The sequence below is a fragment of the Lonchura striata genome, chromosome 28 (assembly GCF_046129695.1).
Source record: "Lonchura striata isolate bLonStr1 chromosome 28, bLonStr1.mat, whole genome shotgun sequence".
NCBI classification, from domain to species: Eukaryota; Metazoa; Chordata; class Aves; order Passeriformes; family Estrildidae; genus Lonchura; species Lonchura striata.
In genome coordinates this window covers 4,176,823-4,193,463 of record NC_134630.1, presented here as the reverse complement: position 1 = coordinate 4,193,463, position 16,641 = coordinate 4,176,823, and the positions used below count along the sequence as shown (strand labels likewise).

The window sequence follows — 16,641 nt, the reverse complement described above, 5'->3', positions numbered from 1 at the left end:
GGGTGACACCACGGCAGGAGCCTTGTCCCTTTTGGTCACATCTGGCTGCTCCTTTCCTGTGCTGAGGGAGCTCCCGAGTGGGCAGAGCCCATCCTTGGCCCTGGCAGTGGTGGGGAGCAGGAGCCAGAGTGGGCACAGAGCGGTGCTGGCTCTGCAGTGCCCCAGTGGAGCAGCCTCGGGCTCCGTGGGTGTGGAGGAGAGGAGAGGCTGGCGCTGGAGGAAGTGGTTTTTGAAGGAAATGAGATGTGAGCACTCAGCGCCTGCCTTATCAGTCTGGCTGCCCGCCAGCACTGCCGTGGGCAAGCAGGGCTGCTCCCAAGAGCCTTGGGCTGGCAAGGGCTGCGGTGTGGCAGCTGCTCTGGGCTCCTACCCCCAGCCACAGCTCACCACAGGCACCACAGAGCGCTGCTGGAGCTGGAGCTGCCATGGCAGGCCAGCAGCCACACCTCTGCCACGCTGGGAGCATCCTCCCCTGTGCTGCTGGCCAAAAACAGCCCCCCAGGACACCCTTCAGAGCCCAGCCCTTGGCACAGCTGGCAGCACTGGCTGGCAAAGATCCTTGCTCAGAACCAGCCCAGCCCTTCTTTTGTTCCTTTTTATTAGTAAGGGACTGAAAACATAGTTAAATACATTTCTTTACTGATAATTTACAGCTGTTTCTGCAGCAGAAAATGGGTGCCATTAAGTCAGTAGCAGTAATTCAGGAGACACACACTCTCGGGCTTTGTCCAGCTCCCTGAGGGACAGACAGGGCCCAGGATGTCCAGCCCAGCCAGGCTACACCCAGCCCTCACCTCCAGCCTCGTGCAGGAACAGGGGCAGGAGAATGGGGCTGGGGCCTTGGTTTGGTGTCTGAAAGCAGTGGAGGAGGAGGAGGAAAAGTGAAGTTGCAGGAGGACAGGTCCAGCACTGGAGGCCTCTGTGAGCCACGGTGGCTTAGGGCAAGGTGTGTCCCCTTTCCTGATGGTGACTGGAGTCAATAAACCACCTCATACACTGTGGCCTTCTTGTCACCAGAGCCCGTGACGATGAACTTGTCGTTGACAGAGATGTCACAGCTCAGGACAGACGAGGACTCCTTAGACTGTGAGAGGGCAGGAGGTGAGAGCAGGGCTGGTGCTGGAGCCACCATCATGCCCCTGCACAAAGGCCTCAGCCCACCTGGAAGATGCTGGCTCCGTAGGGCGCCCGCCAGGCGTTGAGCAGGTTGTCCTTCCCCGTGCTCACAAACCACTTCCCTGGGACACGAGACAAAGTGGGTGTCAAGGGCTGGCCCACCATTCACGGGAGGTGAGCATGGGGGAATACAGCACAGGGATAAACCTGAGGCTATCCACAGTCCAGGCAGAAAAAACAGCCCGTGCCTACCGCAGGAGGCGAATTTGAGAGAGAGGACACAGCTCTCGTGGAGGTGCAGCTGGTACTTGTCGGGTTTGCTGACGTGCAGGATATCCACGTTGCTGCTCTCCATGCCCACCGCCAGCCACTCCCCCATGGGGCAGTAGCCCAGGGAGAAGATCTGAGGGCACAGACAGGCTCACACAGCGACCCAGCAGGTCCCAGCTGGCCCCAGGGTGCTGCCGGAGGGCTCCAGCCCTACCTGGGAGCTGAAGTCGTGCTGCTGCAGCTGCCGGCCCTCCCGCAGGTCCCAGCAGCGCACGGTGTTGTCCAGCCCCCCTGTCCACAGCTTGGTGCCATAGTTAGAGATGTCAATGCAGCTGGCACCATCCGTGTGACCTTGAAACTGCCTGGGAAAGAGGGGGATGGAGAGGGCGAGGGCACAGCTGTCAGGGCAGCCAGCTCCTGCAGCACCCAGCAGTGAGGAGCTGCAGGGACAGGCACTGTCCCATGGCCAGGGCTAGACACAGGGACGTGCTGCAGGGGACTGAGGGGTCCCTGGCCCGAGGAGCCCCAGCAGTCCTGCCCACGCTGCCCCTTGCCCAGACTCACCTCACCAGTGTCTGGTTCTGCAGGTCCCACACCACGATGTTGCCGTCGCTGCAGCAGGAGAAGCAGACTTTGGCGTCAGGGCTGATGGCCAGGGCGTAGCAGGCGGGGGCAGAGGAGGTGAGCTCGGCCTTGATGCGGGGCGTGGGGGCTGCCAGGTCCCAGATGGACAGGGTGCTGGCCTCCCCGCCCACGATCAGGCTGCGGCCGTCGGGGAGCAGCTTGCAGGAACGGATGTAGTTGTCACGGTTCTGTGACAGGCAACAGGGCCAGGAGCACATGATGAGCACACAGGGCCTTGCAGGAGACACTGCAGATGTGAAAGGCCCCTCTGTCCCCTCCACATTGCCCTTCCCAGCCCCAGCCCAAAGGCATTTCTCCTCCTCGTCCTCACCAGGCAGTCCAGCTGGGCCACGGCCGTCTTGGTGCCCGGCTGCCCCACGTCCCAGACCTTGACGCAGCCCTTGCCCCCGGTGTAGACGTGTCGCGTGGAGTTGCTGATGGTGACGGCGCAGACCACCTCGCCGTGGGTCAGGGTGTGCAGCTGCCGCGCGTGCCGGGGGATGCCGGAGCCGATCAGGGCGTCGGGGGGGAAAGGCACCGGCTGCATCTGCCCGTCGGCGCTGACGTGGAAGGAGTAGGCACTGGAAGGGAGCAGAGCAGTGAGAAGCAGAGCAGGGAGAAGCAGAGTAGAGCAGGGAGATCCTGCATGGACAGCAGCCGGTGCCACATGGGTACAACACAGGCAGCATGGCTGGGAGTCAGAGGACATGGAAGAAGGCACTAGAAGGGAGCAGAGGAGAGCCCTGAACACCCCCTATGTGATGCCCAAAGGCAGGAGGTGACCTTTCCGTTAGCCACGCTCAAGCCATGGTTAAAGGTGCCCAAGCCAAGGTGGAAGGTGCCCGGTTGTGCCCTGGCTAATAAGGAGTTTAATTACTCAGCTCCTGGTTACCACCTGGTTACTGCCAGCAATGAAATGGCAGCGCTGCACTCAGGATTGGAGAGCAGCTCCCCCTCAGCCCAGCCCTGCCCTGGGTGGGCCCTTGGCAGGGAGATGCTCCCAGCTCCCACCTCAGCCCCTTGCCCTCACCCTCCCTGCAGCCCCAGCGTGTGCAGCCACTTACGGCTTCCCCCCAGGTATGGTGGAGAGCGAAGAGGAGAGGGTGGAAGCCCTCAGGTGAGGGTGAGACTCAAACGCCACCTGCACAAAGCAAAGGGCACATGAGGAGCAGAGCAGAGGACACCAAAGATGGGCTCAGGCCTTTCCCTGCACACCCTGGCACCAGCCAGCCTGGCTTTGTGCAGACTCCCTGCTTGCTGTGTCCTCCCACGCAGTGACAAAGCTCAAAATGGGTTCCCACAGACACCAGTGGAACCAGCAGAGGCTTCTCTGAGCATGCTAAAGCCACCAGCCTGTTGTATTGCTCTGGGAATGGCTTTTCCCTCCCCAGAGACCCCTGTAGATGTGACCTGTTAGTTTGATCCTTCCTTCCTTTCCTGAATCAATTGGCTAGGAGCCAATTGTACTGAGCTTAGATAAGGCTCTGTCCCATCCTGGTTCACCCTCTTTCCCCCTTCTTCCTATGGAATAAACATCTTGGACCACATCGGGGGTTGGAGCCTCTTTTGGAATCTTTTCCCAGCTCCTGCTACACTTCCCCCCAAGGCCTCGCAGATCTGGGCTAGCCTGGTAACTTCAGGGGGTAGGTGCATCACCAGCCCCCATCCCAGCCTGGACAGGAGCCCTTCCTATGGCTGCACCCCAGCTCCAGCCCCAGACAGTGCCCGGGGGCAGCGCAGGGCCAGGGCACAGGCAGCAGAGCTGGCACACCCGGCCTGGCCCAGGGCACAGGCAGCAGAGCTGGCACACCCAGCCTTGCCTTGCCCGGGGCACAGGCAGCAGAGCTGGCACACCCAGCCTGGCTTGGGGCACAGGCAGCAGAGCTGGCACACCCAGCCTTGCCTTGCCCGGGGCACAGGCAGCAGAGCTGGCACACCCAGCCTTGCCTTGCCTGGGGCACAGGCAGCAGAGCTGGCACACCCAGCCTTGCCTTGTCCGGGGCACAGGCAGCAGAGCTGGCACACCCAGCCTTGCCTTGTCCGGGGCACAGGCAGCAGAGCTGGCACACCCGGCCTTGCCCGGGGCACAGGCAGCAGAGCTGGCACACCCAGCCTTGCCTTGCCTGGGGCACAGGCAGCAGAGCTGGCACACCCAGCCTGGCCCGGGGCACAGGCAGCAGAGCTGGCACACCCGGCCTGGCCCAGGGCACAGGCAGCAGAGCTGGCACACCCGGCCTGGCCCGGGGCACAGGTAGCAGAGCTGGCACACCCGGCCTGGCCCGGGGCACAGGCAGCAGAGCTGGCACACCTGGCCTTGCTCGGGGCACAGACAGCAGAGCTGGCACACCCGGCCTCCCCACGACGACTTACCACGGGGGAGCGGCCGTAGAGCAGCGCGCTGCCGGCCTGGGGCACCGAGAGCTGGATGCCCACGTAGAGGCCGGGGGCCACCATGCCCAGGGAGGACGTGTAGGGGCTGGAGGAGCTCAGGGGGCTGCGGAGAGCTGCACGAGGAGAGACCCGCGTCTTGGCCCTGGCAGCACCCAGGGGAGAGGGGCACCTGGTGACTGCACAGCCACCCCCTCCGGCCCCCACAGCCAAGCCCTGAAGCGCCGAGCTTCGTGCAGCCCCACACAAATGGCAATTCATCAGCGAAAAACAGATTAAACCCCGCTCTGCCCCACTCGGCAGGTCCTAGCCCACCAGCTGTGTGGCAAGGGCAGAGGGGCTCCTGTTGGAGGTTCGTAGCTCTGATCTTATGGGGCAAAATGGCTCTGCCAGCTCAGCTGGTGGCAGACAGGGTCCTGCCCCCCTCCCTCCATCCCCACGGTGCTGTCACAGCAGAGCAGCCCCGGGGCTGGCCCTGGACACTCACTGACGGTGTCGGTGCCAGGGGCTTTGGCCGGGGGTGGCCGGAGCGGCACGGCCGAGCTGGGCCCGGGGCCAGGCGTGAGGGAGTCACGGGCTGGTGAGGAAGAGGAGGGCTTGGAGCCGGGAGCGCTGGCCACCGAGTCCGTCTGTGCAGCAGAGGAAAGAAGAGCAGCTTCAGCCGTGGGACAGAGCCCGGGCCAGCAGCCTCCACACCTTGCAGGGTGGAAGGAGCTCCTGGATGGAGCTGGGCAAGGACTGGTCAGCCAGGCCCTGATCCCCTCTCTTCTCCTTTGCCCCTCAAATATCCCCACTCTCCCCACAGCTGCAAATGCCCCATGCAAGCTTTGGGTCACCCCAAACTGCCCCAACCCTGCAGTGCCCACCAGCGTAAGACCCCCCAGACACATCTGCTGCTCCCTCAACAAAACTCCTGTGTGGGGGGACATCCCCATCCCCATCCCCAGCCCGGGACCAAGAGGATGCCTGGCATGAACTGGCCTTTCCAATCCCCACAGCTATTTCATTCCCTGCTTTTTTTTTTACCCCCCTGCCTCTCCTATTTCTTCTGCTTTTTCTGTCTGGGGATTTTGTCGACACCAGCAAAGGGAAAAAAAAAAAAAAAAATTAATAACAGAGAAAAGCTACGTGCTGTGCTGGCAGATTGCTCAGGGCGCTTTGTCTGCTCTAATCCGATTGTGCCGGGGAGCTGCTGCTCGCTGCTGCCCACAGCCCCCAGCTGGCTCCTGACCCCAGATGGGGGGGACATATCACTTGGTCCCTGTGGTGGCTGGGAGGCCAAGGAGTGGCAGAAACATCCCTCCCCCTTCCCACATGCTGATGTTTCAATCTGAGTGTTGGACTGGTGCTTGGCAAGGAAAAAAAAAAAAAAAAAAAAACCACAGAAGCACAAAAAAAAAAAAAAAAAGAAAAAATCAATTGGTATGAGCAGCTCTGGGGAATCCTGCAGGCAGGCGGGTGGAGAACACTGCAGAGCCCGTGCTCTGCCCAGCAGCACTTACCCTACCCCGAGGGCACGGATCTGTGTCCCCAGGGTGGGGAGTGCCAGTGGCCAAACCAAGGCCCCAGCCCCATTCTCCTGCCCCGTTCCCGCAGGAGGCTGGAGGTGAGGGCTGGGTGCAGCCTGGCTGGGCTGGACATCCTGGGCCCTGTCTGTCCCTCAGGGAGCTGGACAAAGCCCGAGAGTGTGCGTCTCCTGAAAACAAACCCCCGGCATTTCTCTCTGGCCATACGTGGCCATTTCAGACTGGCCACGCAGAGAAACTCATGGCCGTGCTGCTGGCCCCACATGGCACCCCAGGGGCTCCTCACCGGGCTCTGCTCCTCGGGCTGGCCGCAGCCGCCGCACGCGGGGCTCCCGGGCAGCTCCCGGCGGCACCGAGCCGACCGGGGCGAGCGTCCGGGGCTGCCGGGCTCCGACGGCGGGTCCTGGGGGGAGAACAGCTCTGTGGGAAGCAGGAACCCCTCTGTGTGGGAGGGCAGGGATGATGAAGAACCCGAGAGCCACCACCGCCAGTCCCCTGGGCCTGAATGAGGAGCTCCGCTCCCCCGGAGGAGAAACAACCTCGGTTTTTCCTCTGAACAAAGTGAGAAGTGACAGCGGGCTCAGAGGACGCTGGTGGCCACGGATGCCTTCACAAGGAGGGATGGGGATCAGCACACATGAGGAGCTGAGACAGGGCTGCCATTTCAGAGGCAAGGCCATCCCTCAGCTCTTGCACTCCAAGCAGGTCTGTGACTTTTTATCAGCACAATGAGTAGCTTTCATAAGCTTCATTTTCTGCAGAAATTCCTCCTGATCCTCCTTTCAGGGCTTGTATTCTCTTAGGAAGTGACACGAGTGAAAAAAGACCTCATATCTTTCTCTCCCCTCTGTCTTCTAGGAAGGGAACAAGTATGTCCCCACAAACATCTTCTCTACCAAGAACAGTGGTGGCTGGGATCAAGTTCTCTCAGGTGTGCCTCAGACAGGAAAGGCTGTACCAGAAGCATGTGGCACTTCCAGTGCAGAAGACTGGAATTCAGTGAATGCCCTGCACTGAGGTGAGTTAAAGCTGAGGCTGCTCGAGGGCCAGGCAGGGCAGGACGTGGGCCCCAGGCCTGGGGCTGGCAGGGCCAGGGTGGCTCCTGCCACCTCCACCCACAGGAGCTGCCAGCAGCAAGCCCAGCTCCATGGAGCACTCATCCCAGCTTATCAGCCTCCCCCATATGGGATGCTGCAGCAGAGGGGCTGAAAGGGGATTGTGAAGCAGAGCCAAGCCTGTGGCTGGCAAAGCTGAGCCCTGCCTGGCACAGCCTTCCCAGAGCAGTGGGAGTGGAATCAGCCTTGGCTGGCACAACACACTGGAGCGGGGCTGGCACGTGTCCTGGCTGCCCACTGCTGCCCAGCAGCAGCGAGCTGGAGCCTAAAGAACCCCAAAACTGGGGATCCAGAGTCCTAAACCAAACAAGTGCAGCTTGAGCAGGATTGCCTTGCCAGTCTCAAAGGGCTTACCTCATCCACCACCAGGTTGTAGTCACTCTTGTCCCCATCACTGTCCTGCAAGGAGGGAGAAATCCAGAAGGGCTCAGTCAGGACAGGGAGATGCTGGACCAGGCTCTGTGTTCTGCCCCAGAACTCCAGTGGGACCCATTTTCTCCTGTACATCACTCCCTGGACCCATTTTCTCCTGTCCATCACTCCCTGGACCAACACCAACCATGTCCTGCAGGCAGTGACCCAGCCCTCGGGAGCCCTGGGGCTCCTCATTTGGATTGTTCTTGCTCACAGGACACCAGCCCTGTGCAGCAGGGCGGGCACAGGGCTCCCCAGGCACCTCCCCAGCCCAGCCCTGCCCTGCCAGCCCCAGCCCTTGGGGCACTCACAGAATGCCCAGGCAGCTCCTTGTCCTCCCTCTTCCTCTTCAGCCCTGTGCGCTCCTCGTCCTGCAGGCTCTCGGCGGGGGAAGAAGAAACGCTCTGAGGCAGAGGGAGAGGAAGGTGTGAGAGCCACTGTGAGGGCAGGCAGCCACCCCTCAGCTCTCAGTGGGGCCAGGCCCTGCTCCATGACCACCTCCATCCTGCCAAAGCATCTCCCTGGCTGCTGGGAAGGACCCCAAAACCCGGAGCCAAGCAAGGGAGATCCACCCCTGCAGAGACAAGGAGCCAGGGTGGAGCAGAAAATCCCCACTGGAGCCGTGTTTACTTCATCTCAACCCTGCCACGAGGCTTGAGAAGCAGAATGGTGCCAAGCAGGAAGATCAGCCCTCCCCCAGATGCTGCTGGCAGCTGCAGGGGTGTCACACATCCCCTGGCATCCCCACACTGGTGACAATGCAGCCAGAAGGTGACAGAGATGCCCTGTGCCAGGGCTCCCTGCAGCTGAATGCTCCCAGCACGGGCACATCAGCAGCTCTGACACTGAGCCAGGGGCAGAAAGGGCCATCCCTGTCCCCCAGGCCATCTCTGGAGGAGGTGCCTGGGCAGTCAGGGCATCACAGACACCTCCCCTCCTACAGATCAATGCCTGCAATTCCCCAGTGGAGATCATTAACCCTTCCTTCCCCTACCCTGGATGCTGCAGAGCTCCTGTGCAGCCTGGGAAGGGAGCCACAGCTCTGGGACTGGGGGGGATCCTAAAAGGGAGGGGGCAGGCAAGGACTGCAGAGGGGCTGAGAGCTCCGAGACCTGTTCAGAATGATTCCTAAACTGGAAACTCCTTGAAAAGGACAGAGCTGGTTATTTTGGGAGCAGCCCTTGATCTTTAGCTCCTTTGCATCAGCAAAGACTGAATTAAGGTGGCCCAGAACCTTCAGTTACAAAACCCTGATGCAAACACAGCCCACCCAGGCCAGCAAAGCTCACCCAGCAGTCCCATCCTTTCCCAGGGGCCAGTGGCCAGCTTGGAGCACACTGGAGATGCCATCAGGGCCACTTGCCTGTCACAACTTACCCGGCTTGGGGTGTGCTCTGGAAGCAGGCAGCAGCAGGGAGAGCATCCCAGGTCCATGGCAGAGCAGAGGGGAGGACAGGGAGAGGTTGTTAATGCCAAGCCTGTGCCCCACAAACCCAGGCAGGAAGGTGAGAGGGGCACAGCAGGAAACAGCAGGACACGTGTTTAGAAAACAAACAAATAAAAAAATCACACCTGCTTTCCCACTTTGCCCACCTGAAGTGGGATTCTCTGCTGTCTAAAGGGAGGTCAGCACTTTGGGGCTCCTCAGGGAAGCAGGGGAATCTCTATCCACCCACCTCCTTCCAAGAACTTACCCCAGCTCTGGAATCCCTTCCCTAGACAAGACAGCAGCTCCAAAGGCACCAGGAGGGGAGAGCTGGATCACACCCCTGAATCACACCCATCCTATTTCCTTAGGAAGCCATGCCTTAAAGCCCTGCTTGGAAACTCTGAGGCTTTGGTTCATGCACAGCAAAGCAGGTCCACTTCCCTGAGCCCAGGGAAGGAGTGCCAGGCATTCACTGCAAATCCAAGCACAGGGCTGGGCTTCAGCAACCTTCCCTGGCTGATTTTTGCTCCTAAAGATCCACCAGCATTTAGAGAGAACGAGCCCAGGTCCCTGCTGGCAAAAAGAGGCAGGCAGGGATGGGAAGCTGAGGGATTCTTGTAGGCACTGCTCCAGGGCCGTGGTCTGGAGCAGGACCAGATGCCTGCCATCAGCCCTGTGCACCCCTGGCTCAGCTTGACTCACACCAGCTCTGGCTAGCTATGGCAGAGCACTGAGGATTAACCCCAGACAGATGGAGCATTTCAACCTTTTTTCCTTTTTTTTTTCTTTTTTTTTTTTTTTTTTAAATAAGGAATGGCCCTCACCACAGCCAGACACCCAGGCTGAGAGAAGTTCTGGCTGGAGGCACAGGCTGCCTGGGCTCTGAGGGTTAAGCAGGCTCAGCACAGCACAGCCTGCTTTTATTCTCTCTCTCTCTGGACTTTGTTTTCCTCCTTTGTGGAAGCCATCCTTAAAGAAACACGGGCAGGATTTGAGCTGCAGACAGCTGTGTGCAGGGGGGCAGAGCTGCCACCGACAGCTTCCTGCTGCTCTTTTCACCGCCTTGAAACCCTGCAGGCCAAACCAGACCATGAGAACCTGCAGCAAACCCCACCCAGTGCCTGGCTTTGCTGCTGCTCTTGGGTCCTGACCCAAGTGCATTTCAGTCAGCACCTTCCCCAGGGGAGTCTGCAGGGAAACATCATTCCTGCTAAATCTGGCTGCCTGTTTCTAGCCCTCAGAGCTGCCCAGAGCCTCTCCCCTTGTCCCAGCCTCCTCTCAGCACAAGCACTCCATGCCTGTGCTCTGAAAAGGTGACTTGAGCTCAGAGCTGCTCCTCCTTTGTGCAGCCCTTGAGCAGCAACAGGCCACGAGCAGAGCTGGGCAGAGTTACTAATTTGGCCCAGGCCCGCCAGTAGCATTCAGAGCACTGATTTAACGATGATTAAATATTGATGATGTTTGTAAGGCACTCGCTGATCCCGACAGGAGGAGGCACCCATCTGGACTAGGAATTAGTGTAATTTACACAGCACAACACACGCAATGAGGCTCTGCTTTCTAAATTCCTTGCCCCAGGCTTGTGGCAGTCACAGTTTCTACCAGGGGCTTGCAACAGTCTTTTCCTTAAAAGTCTCATCTTTAAGTATCAGATCTTTACTTGGTGTAAAAAGAGAGGATTTCTCTGTGGTGAGGACCTCCCAGCTGCCTCATGGAGGTGGGGGGGACACTCATGCACTAGAAACACGCAGGGGAGCAGGGAGAGCTCTGAGTTTTGGTTGTTTAGCCTGGAGAAGAGGAGGCTCAGAGGTGCCCTCATTGCTCTCTACAGCTCCTGAAGGGAGGTTGCAGACAGGTGGGGTCAATCTCTTCCACCGGGCAGCAACTGGCAGAACAAGAGGACACAGCCTCAGCTACGTCAGGGAAGGTTTAGGTTGGATATTAGGAAAAAAAAATTCACTGGAAGAATAATAAAACACTGGAGTTGTCTTCCTAGGGAGGTGGTGGAATCACCATCTCTGGATATGTTTTAAAAAGACTGGACTTGGCACTTGGTGCTACAGTCTAGTTGTGGTGTTAGGGCATGGGTTGGACTTGATGATCTTAGAGGTCTCTTCCAAACTCATTATTCTGTGATGTGCACAAACACTTGCCCAGGGCCAGGGCTGCACACACAGCATCACTGCAGAGCAGCAGCTCCCAGGTCACAAAGAGAGCCAGCCTCGTGGGGCTGCAGCCATTCCATGAGCTGGATTTGCCATCCCTGGGGATGCAGCAGCCAGGAGCCTCAGCGGAGAGGCAGAGCAGGCAGCAGGATCCCTGCACACGAGGCTGTGCATCCAACTCACAGCCAGGCCAGAGCAAGCAGAGAACAGAACTGCACAGACTCAGCCCTCTCGGCATTGCCCCAGCAAATCCCACAAGGATTGCACCAGCAAATCCCACAAGGCTCTGATGGTCACACCTGCCCTGTCCTGGGGCTGGGACTCCACTCCCATCCCCAGGGCTCCCCCTTTAAAGGGTTAACCCAGCTGTGCTTCTTCCCCTTACCTGTGTTCTCCCCATCCTGGGCCACTCTGTCCTCCTTGGTGGCCAGCTGAGCCTGTGCCATCAGCGCCCCAGAGAGGGCCAGGAGCCCCGAGGCCCCGCTCAGGCTGGGGGGCTGCATGCTGGAGGGGTGGGGAGCCAGCGGGAGGGGGGATGCGTGCTGGGAGAGCTGCTGAAGCTGCTGCTGCTGAAAGAGAAAGAGCAAATGGTCCTGGATGTGGAGGAGGCAGCCGCAGCCATGGCCAGACCCTCCCCTCCCTCCCCTCCCTCCCCTCCCCGCGGGATGCTGCAGAAGCGATGGGATGAGGCAGGGGCAGCGGGGCTGGGGGGCTGCACAGGCTGGGTCACACCCCTGCCCCTTCCCCCCGGGGCTGTCTGGGCTCTGAGGCTCAGCACAGCCTCTTTTATTCTCTCTCTGGACTTTGTTTTCCTCCTCTGCCCCTTCCACCCGCCAGTCCCTCCCAGACCCCATGGTGTGCCCTGCTCTGCTCAGGGGGTGTCCTACAGGGCACCCAACACCTTCAGGACGCTGTGGCAGACCCCTTCACCACAATGGGTGTATCAAAATAGTAAAAACCCCTAAACAGTAAAAAATGGGGGTGTCAAAACAGTAAAAAATGGGGGTGTCAAAACAGTAAAAACCCTTAAATGGTAAAAAACAGGGATGTCAAAACAGTAAAAAACAGGGGTGTCAAAACAGTAAAAACCCTTAAATGGTAAAAAATGGGGGTGTCAAAACAGTAAAAAACGGGGGTGTCAAAACAGTAAAAACCCTTAAATGGTAAAAAATGGGTGCATCAAAGCAGTAAAAAATCCTTAAATAGTAAAAAATGGGTGCATCAAAATAGTAAAAACCCTTAAATAGTAAAAGTGGGTGTATCAAAATAGTAAAAACCCTGACCTCTCCCATTACTACCTGAACCCCCAGGCAGGAAAGAGTCCTTGCCCACAGCCAGGCAGTGCAACTCACCCCGACGATGCTGTTGAGCTCGCCCATGGTCACCTGCTTGGCCCTTTCCACCGCCTGCAGGACCTGCTGCTGGTGCTGGGGAGGAAGAGCACGGGGCTGGTCACACCCTGCTCCAGCCTGGAGGGAGCACTCGGCTCCACACTGCCCTGCACAGCCCCTTCTCCCACCCCAAAAAGGTTTTCTTCCCCAAAATCTCCCGTTGTTCAGGCTGGACTTGGATGTGCCCCTTCCCAAGAAGCCAGAGCAATCTGATGCACACCCCCTGCCTCCTCCTTACCTCCTGCGTCAGGAAGGGAATCATCTGGGCACAAATGGCACTCAGCCTCTTGACAATCTCTGCCTGAAAGAGGAAGCAGCAGGTATCACCAGAGATCACCCATCCTGTCCCCCTCCAGCATCCTGCCAACACTCAGCCTCGGCGGAGGAGTTCAACTCTCCCCACCCACGCCCTCTTGGCGGAAATTCTGAAATTCTCCCGCTGCCTCTGCATCCCTGCTGGGATTTCCCGAGCTGCTGCCAAGGCAGGGCTCTGCCCAGGGCTGCTGGACCCCCTTAGCTGCCAGGCACACGGGAGGGAACCCACGCCTAAATCCCTGCGTGGCCCCAGGCCAAGGCGAGCTCCAAGCTGTCAGTCCTTTCGCAGCCCAGCTGGCTTTGCTCAACCCAAACCCATCCTGGCTTTGCGGGCAGGGACGGAGGGGAGCCGAGCCACAGGAGCTGGCAGTGGGCCCTCCCTGTGCCTTCCCTTCCCAAACATCCAACTCACAGCCAGGCCAGAGCAAGCAGGATGCAGAACTGCACAGACTCAGCCCTCTCGGCATCACGCCAGCAAATCCCACAAGGCTCTGATGGTACCTGCCTGTCCCGGAGCAGAGACTCCACTCCCATCCCCAGGGCTCCCCCTGCTCCTTCAGAGGCACAGAGCACCCCAGGGCTGCCCCTGCCCAAGGGGGAATGCAGAAAACCCGGTGCATCCCTCTGTGGTTGCAGACAAACCCACAGCCTTCCCACCAGGGCAAGCAGCACTTCTGAGGAAAGGGGCTGCGACTTCCAGCCCAGCCTCTCCAAGAGAAAATCCACATCTCCTGGGGAGAATGGATTCTCCCCCTGCTGTAAATCCAGCCCGGGACTGGCTGCTCTGAAGGGTTTTATCAGCTCAGGTTTCTGACAATCCCCGCCGGTGTTGCGGAGGTCAGACCAGGCTGGGAGAACAAAGGGAACATTTACCTGCTGTGCCCCGCACCCAGCAGCACCCTGTGCTCACCTGCAGGTCCCAGCTGCTCTCCCAGCCACTGCCACCCTGCCCACAGAGCCAGAGACCCCCTCCTGCCCAGGCTCCCACTCCTCAACCACTTGGCCACCACCTCGTGGGCAGAACCCCCAGCCCCACGGGGCTTGTGCCACCCCTGGCTCCCAGTCCCGCTGGATTTGGGAGCGTGGAAGGGTGGCAGGGATGTGCTCGTGGTCCCCAGCACGCTCCCTGCTAACAAAAGGAGCAAACTCGGAGGGGCTGAGCCAGCTGGAGGGATATGGCAGTTGACTTGCCACTTTGTCAGGCATTGGTCCAAACTAATTTCCCTGGCAGAGAGCCCATGATGACTAGATTGATAAATCTGAAGAGGGAAAGCAAATTAACGCTGGAACAAAAGGGGAACCAGGGAAGGGTGAAAACACTCCTCTGGCTTTGGGAAAGGAAAAGGGGATTAAGAGAAAAAGAAAAGAAAGACAATCCATTTGCCTCTGGGCTCTAGCTCCTGCTGTTTCCTCCACAACCCTCCTTCAAGTGGGGCCCCAGGGAAGCACTGCAGGGAGGCACCAGGGCTCACAGCAGGGCTCTGAGTGGTTCTCTTTGGGATGGGGAACTCAATAACACATCCTGACAACTGCTGGATCCCTTTGCAAGCCAGTCCCTCCAACAGATCTGTGTCACATCTCCCGTGCCACAAGAGCTACAGGGCTCAAGGGAGATTATTTCCAACAAAATCTCCAACCTTGCCTCTTCCCTCTCCCCTGCTGCTGTCCCAGCCCTCACTGCACTTACCTGTTTGTGCATTTCAATGTTCAGGCCGTAGGACATCTCGTAGTACTGAGAGGAAAACCACAGGACAGCCTGGTTAGGAGCTGTCCAAGCCACTGGCCCAGGAGCAGCCCGGGGTTTGGCTGGCTCCAGCCCACGAGGAATGGCTGGGACACTGTGCCAGGAGCCTGGGACAAGGCAGGGAGCAGTCACAGGCTGCTAACACCTGCAATTTGTTGAAGCCAGGAGAAGCCAGTCCTGCTGCCTCCCCAGATCCTGTCCTGGCTCATCCCACCCCACTTAGAACCTGTTACAGGTTTCACCCTTCGGCAGCCCCCAGTGACCCTGCCAGGGGTGCTGACCCCAATCCCACACACCTGGGCAGAAAAGGGCACCAGAGGAGCTGCTTTCCCCCCAGCAAAGCCTGGTCCAAGGGTAGCAATGCACCTCCAGAAATCCCTGAGCCCCCAGGATGTGGGGAGGGATCCCAGCTGATGGGTGAGAGGAGCACGCTCTGCAATATCAACACCTCACAGACAGGGCTGTATTCACCCCCAGGATGGGCTTTGCCCAAATTCACATCTTTTTGCCTCTTGGATGGTGTCATTTGGGTTCCCCCTTTCCCCAGAGGGGCCAGTAAGGTCAGATGCTGAAGGAGAAGGAGCTGCCCTGCCATCCTCATCCTCTTTCCTTCCTCCCAGCAGCTCCCTGGCTGATGCCCAGGTCAGTCTGTCTTGGGGGCTGTTACCTCTTCATTGGCAACTGTGGCGAGCTCCTACCCTGCTCCTTCCACCCAAACCATGAGCCTTGGAGCATCAGTTCTTAAATACCCATCCCTTGGGAGAGAGAGAGGGAGTCCTCGGGAGCTCTCTTACAAGGCCAGATAGAAAAAGATAAAAAAAAAAAACAAAACAAAAAAGAACTCACCAAAAAACTGAAACCAAAAAAAAGAGACAAAACCTATGGCAGGATTCCCGGGCTCAAGCAGCACTGAGCACCAAGAGCCAGCGTTGCTAGAAATGGTGATTAACCCCTTCCTCCCTCGCATCTCGCCAGCCCCAAGGTCAGCACTGGGCAGGGCAGTGGCTGAGAGGAGCCCCAGCAGCCAGATCAGTGTGGGGGCAGCAGCCCAGGGGGACAGGGGGACACAGCAGGACCAGCTCACCATGACATAATGTCTCTGCATCTCTGTCTTCTCGCTCAGCAGCTTCTCACATTCCAGCTTCAGGCTGCAAAGGGGAGCCAGGGCTTCCATTCACGGACCTGCAGCTCCTGCCCCATCCCTGGGGCAAGCTCGGCACATCTCCTGCGTGCCCCTGCGGGCTCCCGGGGGTGTCACACACCCTCCCCGGGGTGTCACACACCCTCCCCGGGGTGTCACACACCCCACGGCTGTGCTGTGCACGCACCTGTAGCACCCACCCAGGGCTCTGTGCCCTCCCTGCCCCTACACCCCGCTCAACCAGAGGAAACGCGGCTGCTCCTCCCCTTGGGACCCCCGCTCAAGACTCGTCCCTCAGCCCAAACCCCTCTCCCCTTCCTCCCTCCCCCAGGCTCCTTTTCTCCAGCTCCTCCTTCCCCACTTTTCCCCCTGCTGGAACCCTCCAGCCTCCCTCGTCCCACCGGAGCTCAGCCCGCGCCCACCCGACCCCGTCCCCACCTGTGGTACTGCGCCTGCAGGAACTGAAATTCCTCCTTGATGCGGTCGCAGATTTCCAGCACCGAGAACTTGAAGGGCTGCCCGGGCTGCAGCGGAGAGAGAGCCCGGGCTGGAGGCTGCGGCTCGGTCCCGCGGCCCGGCCCGGCCCCGCCGCCCCCGCCGCACTTACCGGGTGCCGTCCCTGCGGGAACATCCTGAGCGCCCGGGCTCCGGCCGCGCCGCTCGCAGGGCACCGGGGAGCTCCGGCCGGGCGGGGAGCCGGCGTCTCACCGGGCGGCGAGCCGGGGTCCGGCCGGACGGGGAGCTGGGGTCTCACCGGGCGGCGCTCCCGGGGGTCTCGCCGGGCGGCGCTCCCGGGGTCTCACCGGGCGGCTCCGCCGGGGTCTCGCCGGGCGGCGCTCCCGGGGTCTCCGCTGGTCCCGGCGGGGCCGGGGCGGGGCGGGGGCGGCCCCGGTGTGGGGGGGAGCGGCCGCCCGGCCCCGCGCGCCCCGGCCGCCCGCGCCCGCTTAAGGAGGCGCGTTCCCGCGGGACTCGGGACACCGCGAGCGCGGCACCGGAGCTCCCG

General features: G+C 59.9%; 1 protein-coding gene across 1 annotated transcript; it reads right to left on the bottom strand.

Annotated features, from left to right (window-relative positions):
* Positions 1 to 577: 577 nt before the first annotated feature.
* TLE2 (TLE family member 2, transcriptional corepressor) lies at positions 578 to 16,355 on the bottom strand. Its single transcript, XM_031507126.2, has 20 exons — positions 16,246 to 16,355; positions 16,077 to 16,162; positions 15,582 to 15,645; positions 14,441 to 14,485; positions 12,677 to 12,739; positions 12,400 to 12,474; positions 11,433 to 11,616; positions 8,831 to 8,847; positions 7,765 to 7,857; positions 7,394 to 7,438; positions 6,211 to 6,327; positions 4,886 to 5,027; positions 4,381 to 4,514; positions 3,075 to 3,151; positions 2,342 to 2,591; positions 1,951 to 2,198; positions 1,601 to 1,748; positions 1,369 to 1,519; positions 1,162 to 1,238; positions 578 to 1,084 (listed from the first exon to the last, which is right to left on the bottom strand). The coding sequence occupies exons 1-20, from the start codon at positions 16,267 to 16,269 to the stop codon at positions 977 to 979; spliced, it is 2,148 nt and encodes a 715-aa protein (XP_031362986.2). The 5' UTR covers positions 16,270 to 16,355; the 3' UTR covers positions 578 to 976.
* Between the last annotated feature and the right edge of the window lie 286 nt (positions 16,356 to 16,641).

What these genes read in the sequence shown, in the direction of transcription:
- TLE2 (XM_031507126.2), bottom strand. Translation starts at nt 16,269, where the DNA reads ATGTTCCCGCAGGGACGGCACCCG. An exon ending in AGCTCAACAGCATCGTCGGG is followed by an intron (nt 11,617 to 12,399) that starts GTGAGTTGCACT and finishes TTTCTCTTTCAG; the next exon opens with CAGCAGCAGCTTCAGCAGCT. An exon ending in AGCCCGAGGAGCAGAGCCCG is followed by an intron (nt 5,028 to 6,210) that starts GTGAGGAGCCCC and finishes TCTGCTGCACAG; the next exon opens with ACGGACTCGGTGGCCAGCGC.